This window comes from Pollicipes pollicipes, unplaced genomic scaffold, assembly GCF_011947565.3.
Source record: "Pollicipes pollicipes isolate AB1234 unplaced genomic scaffold, Ppol_2.1 Scaffold_7231;HRSCAF=8579_pilon_pilon_pilon, whole genome shotgun sequence".
NCBI classification, from domain to species: domain Eukaryota; kingdom Metazoa; phylum Arthropoda; class Thecostraca; order Pollicipedomorpha; family Pollicipedidae; genus Pollicipes; species Pollicipes pollicipes.
The window spans coordinates 16,596,833-16,615,754 of NW_023597034.1; the positions used below are offsets into that span (position 1 = coordinate 16,596,833).

Consider the following 18,922-nt stretch of genomic DNA (forward strand, 5'->3'; position numbering starts at 1 on the left):
TCCATATCCGTGCACCAAACGCCGATCATTTGCGGGGGATATCTGCTTATTTATATATCTTCCTAGATCTATACCACTTGGGATCTGTGCAAGGAAGAAATTTACAAGGTACTTGTCAAAGCTCACAGTATGGGTCACACTGGGAATTCGATGGAGCTATTATTTACCCCCGCTTTTGTAGCTTAGTTCACTTTTACATTATTTGGCACCGTGCTACCGTGACACCATTTGCTCAAAACGATTGCGGGAATTTGGCATGAATGCTCTTTTTCGAGATGCGTGCCTTGCATAATTGTGTCCTGTTGGGAAGGGTGGATTGAGCATTGGCTTTCGGAAGGGGTCAAAGTTCATTTGGGGAGGGCAATGTGGAAGCTCCAGTTTTGGTGTGAGTTGCACTGGGGTTGAACGATCACAATACACATTGAGGTGTTTGCATAAGTTTGTTAAGACAGAGTGTAGCTATTATGAGACCTGATTTTGCCTGTTTAGATTATCAGTGGGCCAATATATTCCAAGGAGCTACTTCTATCAGGTCCATTCATGTAAATGTACATTCATGCCCTGTGTGACACTCATCGAGATGCCGGTGTCCTGTGGGTTTGATCATTCTTACTGCATCAGTGCAAGCCTCCTGCAGTAAATGGTTGAGATAAAGTGTTATCACATTGTTATCACTCAGCTTTCCATATTCATATACAGCCATGTTTATGAAATGGAGTAGCAAAGTTGTTCTTTGCTTCCATTGTCATGGGGATTACTTGGTGTGTGTGTGTGGAACATATGTGCTTAAGGCTTTTCATGAATGAAGTATTCCAAAGTTTTATATCTAATACAGGCATGCAAATGTCAACATAGATGTTACATAAACAGGAAATAGTTGCTACCCTCATGTCTTCATGATGAATGTGTGACTAACAAAAGTATAAAATAAGAAAATATGCTAAAATGGTGAATATGATGTATTATATATCAAAAACTTATACAAAATATAATAACATTGAAAAATCAATGACTCAGGGCTTTCAGTAATATTCAGACAATCTTCCTGCAATGTTTTCCAATAAGCCTGTTTAGGTAGACTGGAGCTCTAATATGGTCTGGTCAGAGTAAGTGAATACTGAGCACTTTCTCCATATTGAATATAACATAACTATTTATATGATTTTTACTTCTGATACCTAGGATGCAGTTTTATTAAGGAAAAAGCTTATACAGCTATGTGAGCAGGAGTGTTCCACCATCTTTTTAGGTACTAGTTTGGTTTTAGGCTTGATGAGCACCTGGTCATAATAAGTTAAAATGCTACTTCTTTTGCACCAGAAGCCATCAAGTTGAGTGAGATGTTGCTGATTTGGGAACAGTTGTTTCTTTGGTACCCATAGCCCCTCTTTTGAATGGAAAGTTTTTTCTTGCTCATAACCACTGTTCTAAGTTGCAGAAATGCACAAACCATCCCTCTATATTGCTATGACCATCATACTATTTATTGAAAATGACAGTACAGTTGCTATTATTTCTAGTCAAAAGAGCTATAGCTACTTTGCAACACTTTTGTGGAAAACTTATAGAATGGTCTTATCACCCTCCACATTATATGATTTGTTTACATGTGCAGACAGATCTCTAGCTAAGATTTGTCTAGTCAAGACTCTGCAAATGACTCACTAGTTAAGTGAACTGTGTCTGAGGTGTCAAGGTTTTACCATCTGTTTAAGCTAGTTATTGGGCATTGTTGCATTGACTTATAGCATGGTCTTATCACCCTCCACATTATATGATTTGTTTACATGTGCAGACATCTCTAGCTAAGATTTGTCTGGTTAAGACCCTGCAAAAGACTCACTAGTTAAGTTAACTGTGTCTGAGGGGGTCAAGGTTTTACCATATCTTTAAGCTAGTTATTGGGCATTGCTGCATTGTTAAGTTCATGTTTGCTAATTACCACCATTGCCAAGCAGTGATGCATCCTATGCATCACTTAACCACCACTGTGATTCAAGACTGATGCTCATTTGCTCCCTCTGCCTTCAAAGCAGAAGAGAAGTCCATGTTAACACTCAACTGATACTGGGGGGATGCTGGGCCAATGCACACCTAAGGTTTTTTAAGGACACCTCTCCAGCATCTTGTGCAATCATGCTCAAATGTTTGGTGGCCCATGGTGCATTTATTGCACATGTTTAAATGCCAGAAACATGTCCATGGCATTCCTGGTTTCAGAGCAACAGCAGTTTTTCGGGTTTGATAATCCGCGGCCTGCACGTCTGGCGGGTGGCAACCGAGTATGCCACTGTGTGCGCGGTCGGCCGATATTGTTACATTAGTGGTGCCATATTAACAGTTGATCAAAACACAAAGCTATGCACAATTGTGTTCGCAACTGATCGTGGAACACACCTGTTCAGGTTGTGTGTCACTTCAGTGCATGACACATGTGTGAGGTAAAGCTGAAAAATGTGGTTTTGGGAAAAGTTTGACCTTTGGCCTGGCATAGAATGGGGAAAATTATTGATCTAACAACAGAAAATATATTGCCAATCGCGAGATCTCGTTGCGATCAATCCACTAGTTTTTTCTGCTGAGCTCAATCTGAGTTTGGAAACGACGGGGGAGGGGCGGGGGAGGGGGCGCACCGAAACTCCCCCTGTAAGTCAGCGTAATGAAAAACAACGAATCAGGGAGAGGGCTAGGTCACCACTCAAGTAAAAGTGCTGCAAAACCTGTTGGGTTCTTGGAAAACGGGACAATCGTTTGGATTTTAATCTCTGAGTGATGTGTAACCCCTTCAGTGTGGTGCTCTAGGCCCAACCCTGTGTATTTTTACTGTGTTGTCCCAGATGAATAGTTTCACAGGTAACCGATATGCGCCCGGGTGGACGGTTGAATGTGACATGCTCGGATGGGGGCGGGGGGCAATTTGGCCCCTGAGCCTTCCAAAATTGAGGATGTGAGATGCAAAATTAGCAGGGTAAGTAGGGCTCTATGTGAACTTGCTTGTGTCAAATTTGAATCAGGTCATTGGCCGTATTTGACATTGGAAGGTAATGACCAGAAATGTTCAAGATCATTTTCTTATTTGAAGCCACGAACGGCGAAAAAATGCAAACCCCATACAGCGTGCTATGCAAAAATAGTGTGATCGAGGTCATTTGAGATCAGTCACCACCATGGCCTTCATGAAGTCAAAGGAAGAAATCTTAATGTCATTGTTATCCAGGAGTTCAAGGTGCCTGCAAAAATCTTTCGCTTAAAGCAAGTTTTCCAGTAGCAGAGCTATCCGGTTTGGCCTTAATCTGGTTTTCGTAATTGACCCATGGTCGATGGAATTAGTCGCCTTCCTAATTTCAGTTGTCTTATCGTGTAAGAAAGCATCCCAAAGTTTGATGGCTTTGTCTAACTCGGCGTTGTTGCATCATTTTGTGCGATCCCCTGTAAACCACTTTCGCTGACAGAAATGACCTGACTCATCTGCTCTAGGTCCGCAGCCTTATGAGGTTTTTCTAATGTTTCGATACCAAGACCTAGGCTGTTTAAGGCTAATAATACTAATAATATGAAAATATGGTTTACAAATAATTAAGCTAAACAAGTAATAAAATGTTGATTAGTAATAATAATATCAAGGCTTTTTGATCGCGTGCGGCTCAGCAATGTTTGGTTTGCGCTATTCGGAAGTTAGTCTGGAAAAAACCTCCGGGAGGACGGAAGCAGTCAACTATTGACTGAATGTACAACCTTGTCATATGGTGTGAACCTTCATGTTTTCCTTTTATGAGGTATTCTTTTTTATTGTTTTTCTTCGATCCGTTTATGAATATCAGCATTCCAACATTTTTGTATCAAATTAAAAAACGCTAAAAAACAGAGGACACAGCAATAGCATCACACATCATTATCGCATCACACACATCATCCTTACTCTCATTGCCACCTCACATACATGCCAGGTTTCCGAAAACACTTCGTCTATCAACACTCCCGTTGTGTAACTTGATCTGATATCCCCCACCCGCATTCCTTCACCCTTTCCCACGGCCACAACAATGTCCCTGTCATTCTGGTGTTCGCGTTTCGTCGGTTCCCGTTTTTGTCGTCCTAGTTTAGTTTGACCATTGTGTACGAGATCTCGCCACGTTTGCTAAATTCTTTCATTTTTTAAAATTGTTATGGGCAGTTAACCAGTGACCTCTAAGTAGCGGCTTGCAGTCTACTTAAGAAAAACCCAAATAACCTGTTTTTACACCATGGCCAGACAAAGCCTGAGTTTCACATAACAATATCACTTGACTGTATCATTTGATCAATGTGATAATTAACTTGTATGCATGACAGCCATCCAAAAATCCTGGAAAGGCAATTGGCACTTTACTAATTTATCTGACAATTAATTTGACATACCCATATGTACCATACTGCTTGACAATCATGCAATAAGTGGGACATTGTGTCAGCCGCATTACAATAAAGACACTCTGGGCTACCTTAACATTTTTATAATGCACAAAAATCGCCTAGCGGAAAATATCGTTGCAGAATTCAGTAACTGAAGTTTTGTGCATGTCAAATAACAATAAGGACTTATATATTTATGCCCAATTTTCCAGATACATTGTACGACATTACTGTAGCAGCTAGTTGCTTATTGGATAGCAAAAAAAATTGCATTTCACAATGTAAGAAGTGCTTGGGTTTCCAGTAGGGGTAAAGTCTCATTCAGTTTCAGGTTTCAGGCCCACCCCCTGACTTTGAGAAGAAAGTGGGTCAAATAATGGGAGTGCCTGTTTTTCCTACATTTTAGGGGCGAGTCTAGCCATATGCTCTTCCTCAGCGCCCCCCCCCCCCACACGCACGCACGCACGCACGCGCACGCACACGCACACGCACACGCACACGCACACGCACACGCACACGCACACGCACACGCACACGCACACGTACACGTACACGTACACGTACACGTACACGTACACGTACACGTACACGTACACGCACACGCACACACACACACACTCCCAACTTATCATGCAAAACTACCTTGCTGGGTTGCAAAGTGGGTACCTGGCAGGGTCTTCTTGTCTAGTGATAAGCACCAGCTTCAGGTTGTGCCTCACCATTTGTTGGGGACTTCATCACTCTGTCCATTTGGTAATAGGTGTCAGGTTCTGCCCATTTGGTAGAGGGTGAAGACATTGGTCTTCATGCTGTACAGTCTTAGACACATCTCAGGAATGCTGGGAACTTAGCAGGAACTACTATGTGCTCCATGCCACCTGCCGCTTATACGGATCACCTGGCGCTAGCAGAGATGTTGCATGATGCTTATCCTGACAGCTCTATCCTATGCCCTCTCCCAGGGGAAAGATGACGGGGCGGAAGTCGGACCCGACCATCGTCCACCTGGTGTGGGATGCCATCCAGAGCTGCATGACCCAGCGCCAGCAGCCCAACTTCGAGAGGGTATCCAAGCATATCATGCGCTTCAACAGCATATCACCTGGTGAGCGAGCTGTTCTGGTTGTGCTGGGAAGCAAGGGAGGGCAGCCGAGGACAACGCGCAACATCAGCGCTGCCAAGATTATGCGGAGTGTTGAATGCTGCTGCGTGCGCAGATGGAGGCTCACCATGTCCTCTGTCGATGGGAACTCTAGTGTGGTCTGATTGCGCCCAGTGGTGGTGTTATGAGCTTCGTGTTTTCGAGTGAGAGCGTTTGTTTTCGTCCGCAGATGTGATCGAGGACGAGCTTTCTAAGGTGGTGGACGATGGTTTGGTGCGGTTCGTGCAACGGCTGGGAGCCAAGGGATCGAAGAAGGGAGAAGAACAAGAACTGTATAAACTGCCCAAAGGACCCGTGAGTCAGATTGGGCATTGGGTGGCGCTAGCGGTAATATCTTTTTGTTTTGTCTTGTTAGATGTACTTGTGTGAGTGTTATTTGAACTCGGCTGTTTATAAAAGAAAGTAGTATAAAGCTCTCAGATTTCTGTTGGTACTGTGCAGCTGGTGTGTTCCTCAGTAGAGTTTGGGATATGTCTTTCTGCACATGAGAATCAACCTGGTTATGGTCATTGGCATGGTGCTACCGCACATCGCCGCCGAGGAAAGACTGGCATTTCGCATTCCAGTCCTGGGACTCATTTCACCGACTTCCATCACCTTCCTGGCGAGACCTGCCGCCTTGTCGAAACCTGACGTGACCTGTGGTCTAGTCCTGGCCTGCCTGACCTTAGCTGACCCGCCGCCTTGTCGAGACCTGACGTGACCTGTGGTCCAGTCCTGGCCTGCCTGACCTTAGCTGACCCGCCGCCTTGTCGAGACCTGACGTGACCTGTGGTCCAGTCCTGGCCTGCCTGACCTTAGCTGACCTGCCGCCTTGTCGAAACCTGACGTGACCTGTGGTCCAGTCCTGGCCTGCCTGACCTTAGCTGACCTGCCGCCTTGTCGAAACCTGACGTGACCTGGTCAGGCCTGCCTGACCTTAGCTGACCTGCCGCCTTGTCGAAACCTGACGTGACCTGTGGTCCAGTCCTGGCCTGCCTGACCTTAGCTGACCTGCCGCCTTGTCGAAACCTGACGTGACCTGTGGTCCAGTCCTGGCCTGCCCTGACCTGAGCTGACCAACCGCCTGGTCGTGGCCCGACGTGACCTGTTTGTCCAGCCCTAACCTGAGCTGACCAACCGCCTGGTCGTGGCCCGACCTGGCCTGTTTGTCCGGTGCCGAGCCTGAGCGGCGCTCCTCCGGTAGCCGGCGCCGAGCGAGCACGACTGGTACTGCGCCAGCTGTCACCAGCCCGGCGAGCTGCTGGCCTGCTCCGGCTGCCCATCCGCCCGCCACAGCAAGTGTCTGACGGAAGCCGAGCGTCAGACGCCCTTCACCTGCCCACAGTGTCAGGTGAGCTGGCATCCCAGGCGAGGGCGGCACGTCTGGAGAGCGGCAGGACACACAACACCCGTCTGTACTCCCGGCACATTGTACACCCATCCATATGCCCGGTCATTTCTGCTTTAATAGGTTGGCAGTAACGCTTGAAACTTGCTTTAGTTGCCAGATGGTCGCCAGGTAACGAAGCGTTTTCTTCGGCCAGGTATTGTTCAGTGCGATTTACCCATTCAGTCATTCGGCTGCTTCGGCTCCCCTCGGTGGGTTGGCCACTGCACGTGCTTTTTCAGATGGCCGCAGCGGAGCAATGTGATATCAAGAAGAAAACACTCAACACGCTTTTGGGGTACACCGTTCTTCGCCTTAAAGCAAGGGTAAGGCCCTGTGAAATAATGTTTAGTTAGGCTTCTGTGTTGTGGTCTGCTCAGCCCCTCGACCCTGTCACCGAATATTTAAACAATGTGTTAGCTGCTCACAAGTGCGCGCCAGCGTCTCGTAGAATATGTCGCCCACGATGTCTGTTGCTAGATTTTGTGCATGCTTCCAAGCAAGAAATACCAGAGTGCTCTTATTTTTCATGTGTGTATTTCTCTTTCTGTTTTTTTTTTTTGAACAATTTGATCAAACAATAGTGGGTATCTTTGAATCACAGTGTTACCTGGCTATGATTTCACCCGTCCCATTGTCTTTCAGCCAGTGCCGACATGTGCTGCCCTACTCTGACGTCTCCTATCTGGCCTCCAGCCTGTCCCGTCTGGTTCTTTGAGCAGATGACGTCACGCTGTCCACGTGCCCGCGTTCCCCCAGCTGGTACTGCCCGGTCTGACGACGGGAGCAGAGCCCCTGCCTCGGTGTGTCTGCCGCGTGCGTCTGTCTGTCACCGCGCGCCGCCGGCCACCGCGGCTGGCCTGCGGCGTGCGGTGGCCGGCCGCCACCCCGGCTCAGACCGCCGTCTGACCGGCCGTCGGGCGCTCCCCGTCAGATGCTGCCGCTGACGGCGGAGGACGCCGGCGTGCTCTCCCCCAGCTCGGACCCCGAGCAGCGCTTCCGCACCGCCTACCTGCTCTACCGGCCGCTGGAGATCTTCGACATCGAGGACAAGCTTGACAGACAGGTGTGAATGGACGCGGACAGGGGCCAACCCGGGCCGGGACTTCCTTAGGAGCGGCTCACAGATCCAGCGTCGCTCGTAAACAGTTCAGCGTGATTGCGCATGAGAACGTCCAACGCAAGCTGGGAGTTCTGACTGCGATGAATGCTGTGTTTCGCTTTGCTAGGCAACGGCGGCGATTTCAGGTAAAATGTGGTATGCAAAGGCGTTAAGCTGTGATTTGAACTGAACACCTACCTTCTCGCTTTAGGTGTACAGCAAGCTGTCGGAGTTTGAAGGTGACGTGCGGTTGATGGTGCACAACATTATCGTCATGAACGGAGGTACGTGGTGTTAGCTTGCACGTGTAAGGGTGCACAGGGTTGTGCTCCATAAAACAGCCTTCACAGCTTGTGGTCTAACAGTTTTCTTGTGTTGACATATGAGCCAGGAAAATAACTGACCGCGAGGTGCGTGACGAAACGTGCGTTCTCCGACGATAACCAACACAGATGCCATGCGGCGGGTCTGCTGATCACAGATCAGCTGCGGGCACGCACTGCCACCACCCTGCACCGCTGCGGGCACGCACTGCCACCACCCTGCGCCGCTGCGGGCACGCACTGCCACCACCCTGCGCCGCTGCGGGCGCGCACTGCCACCACCCTGCGCCGCTGCGGGCACGCACTGCCACCACCCTGCACCGCTGCGGGCACGCACCGCCACCACCCGACGCCCGTTGTTAACGCAAAAATCATCTAGCAGTGTGAAGAGTAACTTTGAGCGTCATGTTATTGCCGCATGTCAAATCAAAATGCACCCCGCGTGCTCCCCACTGCACACCACACACACCACACACCCACACACACACACACACACACACGCACGCACGCACGCACGCACGCACGCACGCACGCACGCACGCACGCACGCACGCACGCACGCACGCACGCACGCACGCACGCACGCACGCACGCACGCACGCACGCACGCACGCACGCACGCACGCACGCACGCACGCACGCACGCACGCACGCACGCACGCACGCACGCACGCCCACGCACGCACGCACGCACGCACGCACGCACGCACGCACGCACGCACGCACGCACCACGCACGCACGCACGCACGCACGCACGCACGCACGCACGCACGCACCACGCACGCACGCGCACGCACGCACGCACGCACGCACGCACGCACGCACGCACGCACGCACGCACGCACGCACGCACACACACATATATATATATATATATATATATATATATATATATATATATATATATATATATATATATATTCATTTCTGTGGGCTGACTGATCAGAAACTGCAGGTCAGTATTGAGAAATAATGGAGGAGCACGGATTCCACTATTGATTGCGCAATGGCGGTGATCTCCAGCAAGCGATAAAGCGTTATTAACCGCAGTGAAATCAGGATGTACTGCATGTATAGCGTACTGCCTATGCCTTGGGGACAAAGCAAAGCCGCGTCAACCGCTCTGACTACTGCAGGATGGTTTCAAATGTCTGCAAGTCTCGAAAGTGTCTACAGTTCATGCTTTGTGTCTGAATCAGTCTTGGCTCACGCTGCCGAGGACGGTGGTCCGTTTCCGGCCTCGCTGTTGCCCCGGCGCTCATGGAATGCTGGTCGGTGGCTTTGGCCGGCAGCGGAGTCGCAGGCGGCGGCGGTGGCCGGCCAGGTGCTGCAGGACTGTCTGCATGACGTCCAGGAGATCCGCATCTGCCGCGATTGCTACCGCATGTCCAACGAGAAGCCCGGCAAGAACTGGTTCTGTCGGCCCTGCCGGCCGCCGCACGAGCTCGTCTTCGCCAAGCAGAAGGGCTACCCGTTCTGGCCCGCCAAGGTAGGCGGCACGGCGCGGTGTCGGGGGATGTGCGACCCTGGACCAGAGGCGACAGGAGATGTGCGACCCCGGACCAGAGGTGACACAGCGTCCGCTGCAGAGTTGGCTCACGGCAGTGTCTGGTGGGCTGACAGCTGAAAACTGGATGTTGATATCGACTTACTTTGGTATGCACGTTGTTCACGTGTATCTTACGAGCAACGCTAAACTAGTTCATCACATTTTATTGTTATATTTAGTCCAAACATGTGCATTGGATTGACTTCTGCGATCGGAGTTCGCACGAAGCAGTGCTTGTTTGGTGAACCCTGATCCCACCATCCGATGGTACATTGTAACTCAACGGACAAAATTGTGTGGCGAGGGTTGAACGTGCTACAGTGTTCGGGACGGTCCGCCCCGCCCTCCGACCTCATCTTACCTTGGGCTGCTGCTGCTGCCGGCCGTAGGACATCCAGCGAGGGGCTAATGATGAGCGTCGAAGCGACTTGAACCCAGCTATCCGGCGCGGGTAGGCTGGGAGGTGGGGCGCCCTAACTGATCTAGCCACGGAACATGCTCCCTCCCGCTGCTCGTGTGTTGACTCTCGCATAGCTCGCTCGTCTGTGCTTAGTCACGGTTGGAATCGGACGAGCAGCGCACAAACAAGCTCGTCCGGCTCGTCTTTGCGTTGCTGACGCGACTTCACGCCGCGAGACTCTTGTGCCCGCAGGTGATGAAGACGGAGAACGACATGTCTTTGCGTTGCTGACACCGACTTCACGCCGCGAGACTCTTGTGCCCGCAGGTGATGAAGACGGAGAACGACATGTCTTTGCGTTTGCTGACGCGACTTCACCCCGCGAGACTCTTGTGCCCGCAGGTGATGAAGACGGAGAACGACATGTCTTTGCGTTGCTGACACGACTTCACGCCGCGAGACTCTTGTGCCCGCAGGTGATGAAGACGGAGAACGACATGTCTTTGCGTTGCTGACGCGACTTCACGCCGCGAGACTTGTGCCCGCAGGTGATGAAGACGGAGAACGACATGTCTTTGCGTTGCTGACACGACTTCGCGCCGCGAGACTCTTGTGCCCGCAGATGATGAAGACGGAGACATGTCTTTGCGTTGCCGACACTTCACGCCGCGAGACTTGTGCCCGCAGGTGATGAAGACGGAGAACGACATGTTTGATGTGCGATTTTTCGGCGAGCCTCACGAGAGGGCGTTCGTGACGCGGGGGCAGATCCGGCCCATCACTACCTCGCTGCAGGCGCTACAGGTGCGGCGCGCTGCTGTTTGTCCCAGGCTGTGCATCGCCTATTTGCCATTGCTTATTGCCTCCGAAGCGCAGGGTTTGTCTATTTCTTCCTTTGCATGAACAGGGGACAAGAAGCGCTCCCGGTCACGCCCTTAGTGGTGTTTAGGACCATTTGCTCACCCTCGTGCTTTAAAATGAAGTGATAGTCTGGATGATCCCCGCTGAAAGAAATGAGAGAAACAGTAAGTTAGCAACGGAAAGCGGGTGTTTGAAACCACGCCTTTCGGCTTGTACTGATACATTCATGCTCATCTCTTTTTTTATCTCTCTTTTGTGCATGCGCTATGTTCCACCTTATAACTGTCTTCAATCATGCTCAACTTAACGAAGATGATCATTAAGTTTACCCTGGCCGGATGGTCTTATATTTATTATCAATATAGGCATGCATGATGTGTCGGTGTTTGGTTTCCTACGCGCCGCGTCACGTGTCGTCTGTCGGCGCCAGTGTATCGACAAGCCGGCTTGCTCCGCTGGACCGGCACCGCCGCGCTCCTCCGTAACACCGTGCCCGTCCCACCGCCGGCAGATCAAGCGAAGCAACCCCTGGACGCGCGCCCATGACGAGCTGAAGCGGCACCAGGCGCAGCTGCGCCGCGTGGAGGAGCAGCCGTCGCTGCTCAACTCCGACTCGGAGCCGGGACTCGAGTCAGAGCCAGAGTCGACCGACTCGCCGCTGCGGGAGGGCGCCGCCCCGCCTCCGACCAAGCGACGTCGCAGGGCCTTCGATCCGGACGAGGACTGGCCTGGTCGAGGTCAAGGACTGCTCCATCGTCGTCCAGAAGGTGGAGAACGACAAGCAGGTGGGGAGAGCCTTTCCTTGTCGTTGTTGCCTGGTTGCTGCCGTCCAGCCGGCTTCCGTCGTGCCAGCGGTCATATCGTGTATTTACGTATTGTGCGTCAGTGGTCATGGTGTACACAACCGTCATCCATTCATTGGCGTGTGCCTGATCGCCTTGCCGCTCGCCCCGTCTCCCCTCCACCCCTGCTCTCGCCGCCCTGCCAATTTTCCCCTCCTGCCCTCGTCGCCCGCCAATTCTCCGCTCCTACCCTCGCCGCTCGCCCTCCTCCTCTCCTGCCCTCTCCCCTCTCTCCTCCTCCTGCCCTCGCCGCGTGCTGAGCTCAGCACCGGCCACTCGGGCTGACGGGATGTGACAGTGGCGAGTGGTGTGACCGGACGCGCGCGCTCCACAGCCGGCCTGCCTGCCGTCGCCCGACGACCAGGTGACGTCATCGTGCCAAGAGCCACAGCCGCGCACCGTCGCCACCCAGACGCCGGCCAAGTTCCTGCGCACCGGCGCCACCGAGCAGCAACACGTAAGGCCACGGCGGCTCCGCCAGTGACCCGATCAGGATGTCGTCCAGGTCCAAGGTTGTGGAGCCTCCTAGAGTTTGGAGCCCGTAAAGGAAAAAATCCTTGTATTCCGGTCGTTCAATTTTAGGATTTTTTCTGCATGCTTTTTGATATACGAGAACCCATCTTACTGCGCGCAGCTCTAGAAAACTAGGCGTGTAATGCATATACTTACATGGAATGCCCTCATGTTCTCCAGATCATGGCGGATCCTGTCATTTTGAGGACAAGCATTTTGGAGAAAAATATGGCAAAATTGACTAGAACTGACTGCTGGATACCATCAAAATCAAGTGCGCCGACTTTGTTTCAAGGTTATTTAACACTAGCCGACTTCGTTTGGTTAGCCGGCTAGGCGATATGGTCAGTTGATGGCTGATGACTAATGTAGAGTTCTTGCTTTGACCATTATGGAGTACGCAATATCCTAGCATTCAACATATGTAAAGAACGTGGTGCACAGACATAACGAGTGCCACAGGCGGCATCGGCGACGCGTAAAGCTACGTTCGGCAATTGCGAGTAAAGACTCATCGGTGCAGGTCCCACTGCTGCAGCTCTAAGGCTGAGGTGTCAAGGCAAATCGGCATCGTGTAGATCTCGGATTTAAGTACATGCAGCAATTTGGCCGGACCCGTGCCCACAAGCAGACAAAACGCGCTGACGTTTGCAAACACGTGTGGGGCTGTCGGCAGCGGAGTGAGATCCTTCTGACTTAATGGATGGGACCCCACGACCAATGTGGAGGGCCCCTGGACGGAGCGAGCGAAGAGCGCCCGGCCGATTAATATTTTTGTCCCCGTCAACGGCTAGCCTTCCGCTAAACTTTGACAATCAGAGATCAATGGGGACAGCGCCTGAGCGATCGAACGGGGCTTGGGTAGGGCAACAAAAAGACACCCGTTAGCAACATAGGGACCTATAAACAAGCGAGAAGAACCCAATACCAATGTGGTGGGCCCCTGAACGATCGTGACTGCCCCGACAGGTTAACATGTAAGGTACCGGCCAAAGCGCAGGGCCTCCTGAGCAAACGGGAATAACCTAAGACCAGTGTACATGAATTAGTGCTGTTCCCTAATCACCACCCTCAATCAGCAAATAATTATTCTTGTCCTGGTCGTGGGTTCTCCAATATCGCTTGTGACTATTCTTGGTCGCTGGGAGACTCAAAGATGTCCAAATTTGTTGCTTTTAGGGTAAAAAAAACTGCGCCTACTCGGCCAGCTATGGCCTCTTTAGAGCCTATTACAGGCCCCTTCGGGCCCAGCGGCGGGGGGGGGGGGAGGGGGGCACAGCCCCGTGATCTCCCCTGTGGATCCGCCACTGGGCGCTGCACTGTTCACACAGCGTGGCGTCACCATGCTGTCCGTATTGATGACGTCGTTCTGTCTCCATCACGGGAATGTTCGCCGTTTGTGTTTGAGATGGCTTGCATGACTAATGGCGTTACACAGTGCAGCTAACGTACAACATGATTGAACACAGCCTTGCAATATGACCGCCTTGAATGGATCTCGTTGCGAACGTTAACGGGATAGTCGTATCTCCACCCTCGCTCTCAGCGCTGCACGCACGCGACGCGACGCGGACCCGGTACCCAAGGTCAAGCGGTGGTTCCAAGACGGCAGCGCCGTCACAGGACGCTGTATCTTGTCTGCAGCCGAGCCCGGCCGTCAGCGAGGAGCGCGTCCGTCAGCTGGAGAAGGAGCTGGAGCGGGCGCGCCAGGCGCACAAGCAGGAGCTGGCCAGCCTGGATACCCAGTACCGCCAGCAGCTGTCCGCCTCCAAACGCAAGCAGTGGTGCTTCAATTGCGAACAGGAGGCCATCTACCACTGCTGCTGGAACACCGCCTACTGCAGCACCGAGTGCCAACAGGTGAGTGGGCGTGCAGGCGGGGCGAGCGGCTTGAAGCGATCTGCCGAAACATTGATTTTATCAAAAGCTCTATATTTTACTCGCACTCTCTGTCTTTCCGCCTTGCTTTGGGGCCTGAAATTTAAATTTCTTGTTCTCTTTTGCCGTGCAGCCCAGCCGTAATCAGACGCCGGCTGGCGTATCGTCATTGGCGGAGTAAAGCATGACGTGACAGACGCCGGGGCTGTTGCTCAGAGCACATCGCACGTCGCACCGCCGTCGCCGTGACCCGCGTGCAGAGGCGTGGGCCGTTAACTCTCTGCGCCGCCGCCAGGTCCACTGGCACAAGGAGCACAAGCGTGTCTGTCGCCGTAAGCGCACGCTGTGAGCGGGGCCCGGAGGGGTGAGACGGTCGGAGCGGCCGTGCCGGGCCCTGGCTGCCGTGTGCGGCGGGCGAACGGCCGTCAGCGGCGCCTGCGGACGCTCGTCATGTGGCGGCGTACCCGCGAGAACGGAGCCACCCGCCGACCGGCTACCGTGGGCGACAGTGTGCCGACCTGCGGACCGAGATTGGCCGGGCGCGCGACGTCACGCCTCGCCGCCACAGTCAGTCCAGACGCCTCGGGACCCGGCGGCCGGGCCCTGTATACTGAGCTTAGCCATAGGGGTTCTGCGTATCATGTGCTTACCTGTCCTGTCCCATTCTTGTTCGGCCTCTCCCCAGCCTACGAGTGAACAGGCTTGCCAGATCGTGGCCCTGCCGGTCCAGAGCACGGGCATTGTCTCTAGCAAATCGTGGGGTGCCAGCCTGTCAGCGCCGCCTCTGTGAAGGCAGAAGTCACTGGGCCTGTGGACGTGCCGGCGGCGGGGCCCACCCGGCGCCCGTCCGGTGACGGGAGATTCCGGCGTGCCAGTGAGGCTCGTGTGCCACTGTCGCTGCCGGGGGGCACGGGTTGCAGCGGCCGCGCTCAGCTGCGGCGAGAGGCGACGCGTTCGTGTAAATACCGTAGCCAGGGCATTGGATCGGTCTTTCGCTCGGCGGGCCGCGGCGGACACCAGGGCGGCGCAAGTGGCCAGGCGCGGCGCCACGCTAGTCGGCATGTGTGCTGTGCATCGATGACGAGTTAATCCCGGCTTGGCCTCCCACACACTGCACCCCGTGCAACCATCGTGTCGATCATGCAGCATGCAGTGATTTGGGCTCATTTGTGACCGAGTGTGGTATCCAGGCGTGGCGGAGCCGGCCGATTGTATGACGTTTGCGACGTGTTATGTTAGAGTGTGATGTGTTTACGCTATGCACCGGCCGGGACGCGTCAGTGATTTTAGTGTGCGCACCCGTGTCTATGAGGTCCCCAGCATGGACCGACCGGACAGGCTGCTACCGCACCAATCATAGCAAATCGTTGTGAGTCGTGCAATGACGCATTTCCGTAGTGTTGCCCAGTGAACGTGTGCCACAACGGGATGGTTATCCAGAGGCTCTTTCTGTGCACGTGTGTGTGCTCTGTGTGACCGATCGTTGGTCTTATCTGTCCTGAATTTGCGTACACGTGCCTGTGTATGGGTCTCTCGGACGATGTTTCAATATTCGGATAATCGCCATTGCAAGGCCTCGAATCACCCCATTTCTCCAACGCCCAGCCTTCACCGGTTCAGACGTGCTGTGTGCCGGTGCGTCCTGTCGATCCGTAGGGCGTCCTTCACAGGGCCTGTCGGTCCGTAGGGTGTTCTTCAGGGCCTGCCGGTCCGTAGGGCGTCCTTCAGGCCCTGTCGATCCGTAGGGCGTCCTTCACGGGGCCTGTCGATCCGTAGGGCGTCCTTCACGGGGCCTGTCGGTCCGTAGGGTGTCCTTCAGGCCCTGTCGGTCCGTAGGGCGTCCTTCAGGGCCTGTCGGTCCGTAGGGCATCCTTCAGGGCCTGTCGGTCCGTAGGGCTGCCTCCGCTGGGCTTGTGGGTCCATAGGGCTGCGTTCGCGGAGCGTGTACTCTGTTCCATCGTTATCACGGCACGTGTGGAAGGGGTGGCGTGTCGCTGGGCTGAAGCGGCCAGCGTTCACTACCACTGGATCTTGCCCAGGCGCGCGTTGTTGTAATACATGTGCTCGCTGACGGGGTCTGTGGTCGCGGCGGCGGCGGAAAGTTGCTGAAGCATCAGGATGGGACAGATGCGTCTAGAATAAACCCTGCGCTATGGTGTCGCGTTCAGATCGGCTACACATGAACAAGGGCTGAGTGGCGCCAAATGGCCCTTGTCTGTAATACAATAAAATGGGTTGGCCTGACATGTCATTAATGTCACTGTACGGCTTAAACGGTTTAAACTGCGCTGGGGTCAAAAAGGCTAGCTGTTGGCAGTCTACTGTGTCGCCATCTCGGATCGAGCGTCGCTGACGTCACTGCTTCTACTTTGCCGCGCTGACGCGTGAGATGCGGTGTTCCGCGCCCGACCCATTTCGTTGTCTCTCCATTACCCAGGCAGCGGAAGGCTGAGAACTAGTCTTATCTAACTGTGCCCAATTCTAAGTATTGGTAGAGCAGGGATTGAGCAGGGTATCTGGGAAACCAGAGACACGGGGTGCATTTCCTGCCTTGTCCGTACCAGTGGCAGACCCAGTGGGAGGGGCACAGGGCCGTGCCCCTCCGGCCCCGAAAGGCCCCTAGGTTAAAGGCCCCTGGGTCGGGACCCACGTTGTGATGTAGACATACTCGCTTTCTTAGTCCATATTACTTTTATCATTATTTATAGCCGTCCAACCCTATAGGTACGCATATCAGGTGCGGGGCGATATGTAAATGAATCAGTTATCACTGAGTGGTATGCAGTGGAGTTTCCGAGAGGACGAGAAATGGTAATGTAGTCGACGCGCCCATAAGCCCTTAATATCATCAACCAATATTTGCTCCGAAGAGACCCGTAGCCGGCCGGGCAGAGGCAGTTGTTTTTTGCCCCACACGGAACAGAATTGGACGTCTTTGGGCCTCCAGGTGACCAAGAGCAGTCGCAAGCGAAAGTGAAGGACCCACGTGTAAACAAAAATAATTGCTTGCTAGTTGAGAGTGGTCACTGGAAGGTTTTAAGGATCATTAGGCTGACCAGAGGCTCTGCAATGTTGCCGGGGCCCTATGCGTCCACATGCATGGCCAATGCGATTGCAAAGGAGCGTCCCACGTTGACCTTGATTTCTTTGCATTTGCTTGGAGGGTTTTACGACGTTTTTTTGTGGCCCTGTCTTCTAGCATGCCGGGGGAGTCATCGATCAGAACCCTCCACGGATTATTCACTTTATTCACGCTGTGCAATGCGCGCCTTTGCAATTATTTTCAAGCTTTCGATAACTGCTTCGACGTTGTTACGATGCGTCCGGAGGCGTCAGACACTGCTAGCGGCCTTGGCAGAACCCTCAGGGACTTTTAGTATTTCTCTGGCCTGCGCGTGGCTCTACTCCTGCTCCAGATGACCACACCGTCCTTGGATGCACACTATGCATGGACAGGTGCAGTCGGTGTCTGCCGGTCTGGAGGTCGCACGTGCTGTCAGGGATGTCACCATGTCCCCAGCGTCACCGCCTCGAACGCCTTTGGGCGGAGCTGACGTCCGACGCGGAGCGCCTAAGAGTGGGCTATCCCAGGTTGCGACGCCCGATGCGACCACCTCGGCGACTGGACGAGGGCGCCGAGCCACACCAGCATGCCTGTCCAAAGACCGCTGCCGTCAGGTGCAGTGCGAAGCCGTCGACTGGCTGGCCGGCTTCATCAGCGGTCGGCTCGGCTCTGATGAGCCCATCCTGGCCACGGCCGAGAGAGCGCTCTTCACGGCCGAGAGAGCGCTCTTCACGGCCGAGAGAGCGCTCTTCACGGCCGAGAGAGCGCTCTTCACGGCCGAGAGAGCGCTCCTCACGGCCGAGAGAGCGCTCTTCACGGCCGAGGGAGCGCTCTTCACGGCCGAGAGAGCGCTCTTCACGGCCGAGAGAGCGCTCTTCACGGCCGAGGGAGCGCTCCTCACGGCCGAGAGAGCGCTCTTCACGGCCGAGAGAGCGCTCTTCACGGCCGAGAGAGCGCTCTTCACGGCCGAGAGAGCGCTCCTCACGGCCGAGGGAGCGCTCCTCACGGCGGAAGAGGACGCCCTGGTGGCAGCCGCCACCTTCCACGACCTCGACCTGGAGCGACTCCGCCTCCACTGCCAGATGTTGGTGGATGTGGCGTCAAGCCAGAGAAAGGCACCACTGACCTCCCTCGACGACGTGGTGGCCCTACTGAGCGATGAGGGCCTGCGGCAGGTGCTGCCAGCCGCTGCCTCGCTGCTACGTGTGGTTCTGACCGCCCAAGCAGCATCGTGTACGGCAGAGCGGGCGTTCAGCCTTCTTTGTCGTCTGAGGGGATGGCTGCGCTCCACTCTAGGCCAGGGGCGGCTAAATCACGCCGCAGTGCTGGCCACATACCCAGACGTGGTGGCCGCCACGGATCTGCAGGCCGAACTGAAGCAATTCGCCTCGACGTCAAGTCAGCGGTATAGCACTTTTGGCCGTTGGTAGATCATTAAGTGCCAGTACCTACCGCCGCTGTCCAGC

At 53.8% G+C, this 18,922-nt stretch overlaps 1 protein-coding gene across 1 annotated transcript; it reads left to right on the forward strand.

Moving 5' to 3' along the window:
- Positions 1 to 21: 21 nt before the first annotated feature.
- Positions 22 to 14,741, forward strand: LOC119109782 (zinc finger MYND domain-containing protein 11). Its single transcript, XM_037233535.1, has 13 exons — positions 22 to 108; positions 5,355 to 5,497; positions 5,724 to 5,848; positions 6,741 to 6,887; positions 7,166 to 7,249; positions 7,858 to 7,989; positions 8,237 to 8,309; positions 9,642 to 9,838; positions 10,986 to 11,102; positions 11,671 to 11,890; positions 12,385 to 12,458; positions 14,237 to 14,374; positions 14,688 to 14,741. Exons 2-13 carry the CDS (start codon positions 5,362 to 5,364, stop codon positions 14,739 to 14,741), a joined length of 1,497 nt encoding a protein of 498 aa, XP_037089430.1. The 5' UTR covers positions 22 to 108; positions 5,355 to 5,361.
- Positions 14,742 to 18,922: the final 4,181 nt, after the last annotated feature.

Coding starts and splice junctions, on each gene's coding strand:
- LOC119109782 (XM_037233535.1), top strand. CDS start 5,362: ATGACGGGGCGGAAGTCGGACCCGACCATCGTCCACCTGGTGTGGGAT. Junction 9,839..10,985: donor ACCCGTTCTGGCCCGCCAAG/GTAGGCGGCACG, acceptor TTGTGCCCGCAG/GTGATGAAGACGGAGAACGA. Junction 12,459..14,236: donor GCGCCACCGAGCAGCAACAC/GTAAGGCCACGG, acceptor GCGCACAAGCAG/GAGCTGGCCAGCCTGGATAC.